At 44.8% G+C, this 6,113-nt stretch overlaps 1 protein-coding gene across 5 annotated transcripts in view; it reads left to right on the top strand.

Moving 5' to 3' along the window:
• LOC112675933 (aromatase) overlaps nt 1–6,113 on the top strand; it is a 123,782-nt gene that overhangs the window by 34,768 nt on the left and 82,901 nt on the right. The window contains exon 1 of one of the 5 annotated variants that reach the window (XM_025472793.3): nt 16–93. The exons of the other annotated variants lie outside the window; for them this stretch is intronic. Within the exon in view, the coding sequence (XP_025328578.2) occupies nt 43–93 (51 nt within the window). The 5' untranslated portion in view covers nt 16–42. Of the gene's footprint in view, nt 1–15; nt 94–6,113 lie in introns of those variants that run through there. 5 annotated transcript variants of the gene reach the window in all.

The raw sequence follows: 6,113 nt of genomic DNA, 5'->3' as shown, positions 1-6,113 counted from the left end.
AGAGGATTCTGTCCCACAGCAGCAGTTGGCTGAAGACAGTGAATGAGAGAGGTCTTTCAGGAATGGGTTGGGAGTGAGAATGGAAGGGGAAAGGTAATAACCACCTTTATGAAGAGGGAGACCCCAGGCCCAGGCTCCTTTCAGCCTACTGACAGAGTGTGCTGTGCCATGTTTAGAGCCTCACTCCTTCCACAGCCACTCCTGCATGCCTCCAAGAAGGTCTATAGGGCTCAGCCCAGCAAGGGACCCAGAGATGAATCAGACATGGATCCTGCCCTCGAGGAGCTGTCTAGTGGTAGAAAGTGCCAAATACCATAGCAAAGACAATTCCAAGGGCCATGGGACTTCAGAAGAGAGAAAGATACAGGCTGATCATCAAGGCAGGCCTGCCAGAGGAGGTCGCATTTGAGCTGGACTTAGGAAGGTGACAGGGATCCACAGGCAGAGATTGGAGGTGGTGTTAGTTATGGTGATGGACACCTTTAGTCCAAGACTGTGATCTGTAGGGGTGGGCAGCTGGAGAAAGGTGAGAAAAAGCCCAAGGAGACTCTGGGTGTGTTCTCTAGTAAGAGGACACCAGGAATGACACTTTGCCTGCTTTAACATTTTGCCGAATGTTGCCCAGATGAAAATAGGCTATTATTTATTTATAGGGAGTAATGGTTAAAAGTTGAGAAATGAGGGCTAGAATGACAAGTGCTCTCTGAGGGTGGTTAGGCTGACCCTCAGCGCCATTCTATTAGTATTTGAAGGGAGAGCCAATGATATACCTCTAGGCCTAGGCAAGGTCTCTCAGTGAATGTCCTCAAGCAAGCAATGATGTTTCACAGAATGGGAGATGGGACCCCAAAGAGTGAATATGCAACACTGTTCACTTGAATTTGCAAGAGTATCAGGTTGATGTTTAGTTCATGTCTGCCAGCAGGAACAATATGAGCACATGTTTTGAAGAGTCTGTAGGCAGAAATGAGAAAGAGGAGGACTGGAGCTGACATGGCGGGGAGGAGTTGGTAATAATTTGATGAGAACAACAACAAAAAATTGGTTAAGAAGGGGCAACTGAATGATAATATAAAGACAAAAGGGAAAACTTATTTAAGAAGTCCACACTCTAAATATTTAATCTAGTTATTCTTTTCCCTTTGTTGCTGTTTTAGAATCCTAGCTCTACCTAGCTCTGTAGAGACTACAGAGAGATCTATGAAAATTTTTTTGGCAGGGAAACTACACAAATATTATTCCTTTAAAAATGTTTATGCAACTTACAAGAAGAATTGTTAATCTCTGGTAGCATCATTCCCTTTGGACTTTGATCTTTAAGCCCAGACATAACCAACATTTCCCCATGATTATAGTCATTCCCAGTGAGCTGAATTTAGTCAGCAGTAACCCTAGCCTTGGAAAGATAAAGCAACCCACTGATACTTGATGGAAGAAAAGCTGGCAGATAAATAAGGTCTAGTCAACCAAAGGATGAAGAGCACAAGACTCAGGCCTGAGAGAGTAGTAGAATGCCTTGGATGGAGGCATTAAAAAAAGGAAGGCAGGCAGGAAGCATAGTGGGTCAGCCAGAGTAGGGTCAGCATGCAGACCTGTGGCTCCTGATCCTAAGAATCCTCTGGACAGAGGAGGAGACATTCTCTGCTTGACGTTTTATATACCTGGTTGGACCAGGAAGGGGTGGATCCTTGACCTTAGAGGTGTGGCCACCCACTCCCCACTCTGCCCCTTGCCCCCTCCCCGCCCCCCCCCCCCCCACCATCCAGAATGAGGTGAATCCTACTTCTGGTCAACCCAGGATCTAAAAGGCTAAATTGACCTAATTTGGAAAGGAACTTTTATGCTCTCTAAGTTTTATGCTTAATGTCTGCCATTGTTGGGCAAAAACGACCATAGAATAGTGCAAATAATGTCAGTATTATCAGACAGGGAGGCAAATGACAAGGGACAACATGGCCAGGTCAACTACTTGGGCTCAGGATTGGCAATTTTCCCAGTGTGAGAAATTGCCTTTGAGGATTTTTCCACATCAGTTTTTTCAGCCTCCAAACTCAGCCTTTCTAGCCTCTGCCTCCTGTAAGTTGCCTTAAAATTCCAGCTTTTCTATACCCACTCCCAGCTCAAGCAAAATGCCTCTTTAACTCTTAACTGTGGCAGGTCCCTTTGGATCTGATTTCTCTTCTGACAGCTTCTCTACCCTCTGGTCTGATTGTATTATCTCACCTGGGGAGGTAGTTTCCTTTCTTAGCTTTCTGTTCACTTCTCTTCGCCTCTTTCTCCTTCCTGCTGTTTCTTTGATCACACTTTGCTGGCCTTCAGTCCTATTGGTGTCCAGTTCAACTTGTCCCCTACTATTATTTTCTGTTTCTGGGAGTGATGATTTTCTTAAGGGGAATGTTCTCATTGCTATACTTTTAAACAACAACAACAAAAAACCAATAGCTGCACTAACAGGGATCTTCAATCATTTGATACACTAAAAAGGCACTGAAGATGGATGGAATCTGGGAAAAATGCTCTTCCAGCAGGAGCTGGTTCCCAATGTAGGGCTAGAGGAGGAGCTGGTGGTGATACTACTCAGACTCTGCAAGTGGCACAGGAGGCACTTCCAGCCTGGCAGCTATGGTGGAACAGGCTCTTTAGGGTTTTATTCTTGAAAGTCTCTACCCTGACTATTGGCAGAGTGAAATGGACTCCTTCTAGTGCACCTGATCATTTGCTCCAGAGATGATTTCCTATGAAAGAGCTGAAAAGCACCACAGTGATTTCTAGAGAGTCTAGGCTCTCAAAGACTAGCTAATAGGCTGTTTGTGGCTCTTCTGGTTAGTTGTGGTTTGGCATATAAACGCAGAACATTCAGTAACTTATGTAGAAAAATGTTGGAAGACTCCAAAGAAGCCTAGACAGGGAGGGAGTCAGCTGAGTTCAGATCATGGAGTTTCCTTTTAAGGATTCCTTAGGGATTACTTCCCTCTCAAAACCCTCTATGAATTTCTATGAAGAAATGGGTCTAAAGAGTTTTACTCAAACTGGGCTCAGGACTCTTGGTGGCTCAGGACCCTTAGGTGGGCTGACTGATAAACTGGAAGAGCGGCTTTGTGGTGGCATAGTCTGTTTTGCCTCATTGGCTGCTCTTCCACCTGCCCTGCTGCTCAGATTGGGTCTGCATTCTATTACCTTCACACAGAGGCAGGTACATAAATGAAGGCTCTCCCATCTCCACTTTTTTTCCCAATGAAATTCTACCTCTCCTCTGGCCCAGCTCAAATGTCACCTCCTCTGTAGAACCTTCCATGAGTTGTCCTGTTGGAAGTCAACATTTCCTTCTCTGGGCTCAACTATTTGGTTGGGCACTCCCCTAGATGCTTAAAAACTGGACAGCATGGTAGCAAAGGTCTTTTCTCTCTCCCCTCCCCCCAGGCTGTAAACTACTAATGAAAAGAAGATTATGAGCCCCAACATCACGATAAAGCTAGAAAGGTGGCACTTATTTTTTCAGCCATTAAATTCCAACAAAGGGGCTTCACCTTGCTCGCTCTCTGGGGAAGTGCCTAAAAGGGGTCCTCATGGCTTTGTCTTTGTAAAGACACAGTCAGGTCTGCAGAAGGATTTGAGCAGCTGTGGCAAGGCAATCCTTACCACATGGCCTTTTCATGCTCCAGCAGACCTGATCAAAGGCCACTTTGGGAACAGCTTTGCCACTAAAGTTGTGAGGGCAGGAGTGGGGGAGGAAAGGCAAATGTCAAAATCCTTGTATGATCCTGTGTAGCAACTAGCCAACTAGGGGATGAGAATGGGTGACAGAGCCTTTCACCTTTAGGGTCAGCAGCATGCTGGGCTGCAGGGCCAGAAGGCCAGAACATCTGTCAGCTGGGCAGCAGCTACTATGAATGAATCGCCTTTGTCTTGTTGGGGGTGAGGATGAGTTTGTGTTTATTTGCTCAACAGAAAGCCATGTAAACCAGGATCAAAAGGAAGCCCCAGTGATGACAAGAGAAGCCCAGTTGCCATCAGACAACAAATGCCACCAATAATGGAAAGAAGTACATGGGAGGCTCTGGAGGAAGGGTCCTCTGTTTTGGCAGAGGACCCTTGTCTCTCTATGAAACCTTTTGAGACAAAGGATTGAGGGATCAGAAGTGCCTTTGCTGGCTCCAAGAAACCTAAAGAGATGGAGCTGGCCAGTGGGACCCGGCCCAGCCACCTTCTTTCCCAGCTTCCCACTAGTCATGTGAGCAAGATCACATTTGCAGTCAGCTCAGGATTTATTTTTAATTTAAGAAAAATAGTACTCCATTATCCTGGCGATGATTCTTTGCCTCCAACCCAGTTCCTTTTTCTCACTTTCTCAGCAACAGCTAAAGTGGGACAATGATCATTAGCAGTTGAGCAATTTCTGAGTCAGTATACTAGAAATGGTAAGAGTTACTGAGAAAGCAAGGGTTCAGAGTTTTAGAAGCAAATGATGCACAAGATAGGCATGGAAGGAAATGTTCTGGACCACTGTTCAATAAAGGAATCCCTTGAATTTTATCAAAAAAACGACAGAGCCGGAAGGGTCCTTAGAAACCATCTATTCCATTTTTCCCCTCCCTAGGCAACTGCTTCCTTTCTACAGATGAGAAAGTGGGTGGTAGTCAGGAATGAGACACTTAGTGCCAGGAGCTGAGCCAGGGTGAAAAGCCAAGTCTTCCCAATTCTCACCTGATCTTTCCACGAAGAATGTTTCTGGATTCCTTTACGTTAATTTCAATGATACATATCAGCTTTTAAAAACACAGGTTCATGACATACCTCCACCTAAACACTTTATCATACCATGCACCATGAAGTAGTCATATCATTACATTTAATGATCACCCAAGGCCATAAATGGTAGTGAGATATCAATATATTTAGTCAATATAACAATTAAAACAGTAATTTCTTAAACTTAATTTTTCATGGCATTGAGTCCATAAAAGTGTGAATTATTCTACAAGCTCTAAAAATAAATGTCAAAAATACAAAGTAACTTAAATATCGTTAGAGCATTAACTCTCAGCTTATAGTGAGTGGACAGATAACCTTATACCATCAGCTGGGGCATAACCCCAATCAGTAAGGAAGGACCATTTGATTCTATGCTACCCCAAACAGTAGCTACATCTCAGCCAGTGAATCCTCCCTGGCTCTTACTGTGCTTCTTCTCTCCAGTTCCTGCTTTGCTCTCTGAGGTCAGTTCTATGACTGGAGGCAAAGAGCTAGGTTTAGAAGATCCTTTCTCTGCCTCTAAATCATTCTTCAAGGCCCAGCTCAAATGTCTTCTCTGTGAAGCTTTCCTGGGTCCTCCCCCCAACTCCTCCCCCATTCCTCAGAGTGACCTAAATCTTACTCTTCTCTTCTAATGCTCCCACGGCACCCTGTCCACAATGTCCCTTACAGTCACAGCATCAGGTGACTCTACTGGGTCTCCACCAGCCCTACATGTGTTCTTGTTTGTAATTCCTGATCTTTTGGCCTCAAAGACTATTATGAAAATATTAGCGCTAATTGGTAATACTGGGATTCCCACAAGGTCTGGATCACTAGAAACAAGATGCCACTTCCTGCAGTTGGCACAGAACAGTTCAGTGAGAGAGGAAACCGATAGAGGAGGTATATGCAGGAAAGCCTTGTTGAAATCATGGAGGTTGAGGTGGGATATGAGAGCCTGGTCCTTAGAACTGACCTCTGGGTTGTTGGAAGAGAAAGAAGCCCCTCTGGAGGGAACTAAGGGTCTGTAGCAATAGTTCTAAGTGATACAATCAGGAAGACATTAAACATTTGAGGCAATAGCCATTATTATAAAGGAGAAAATGGCACTGTACTCTGTGTACCACCCTGTAGGCCAACCACGCTGGACCAAGGCTGCTGTTGTTTGGCTTGAGGCTTACCTATGGAGAAAGAGGAGATTGCCATGATCCTAAGCCAGGAGCAAGTAAAGATGGGACAGGATGGCTTGGGGATTTGGAGATGGGGCCTTTCCTGTTGACTCTGCTGCTAGTAGGTTATGTGGCTTTGGGCACATATGCTCCCTTTCATATAGGGCCTAAGATAGACTAATCTAAAAGAGAAGACAAAACAAATCCTAA

This window comes from Canis lupus, chromosome 30 (assembly GCF_003254725.2).
Source record: "Canis lupus dingo isolate Sandy chromosome 30, ASM325472v2, whole genome shotgun sequence".
In the NCBI taxonomy this organism is placed as follows: Eukaryota; Metazoa; Chordata; class Mammalia; order Carnivora; family Canidae; genus Canis; species Canis lupus.
Note: the sequence above shows the minus strand (reverse complement) of the source record. Positions and strands in the feature narration are given on the sequence as shown.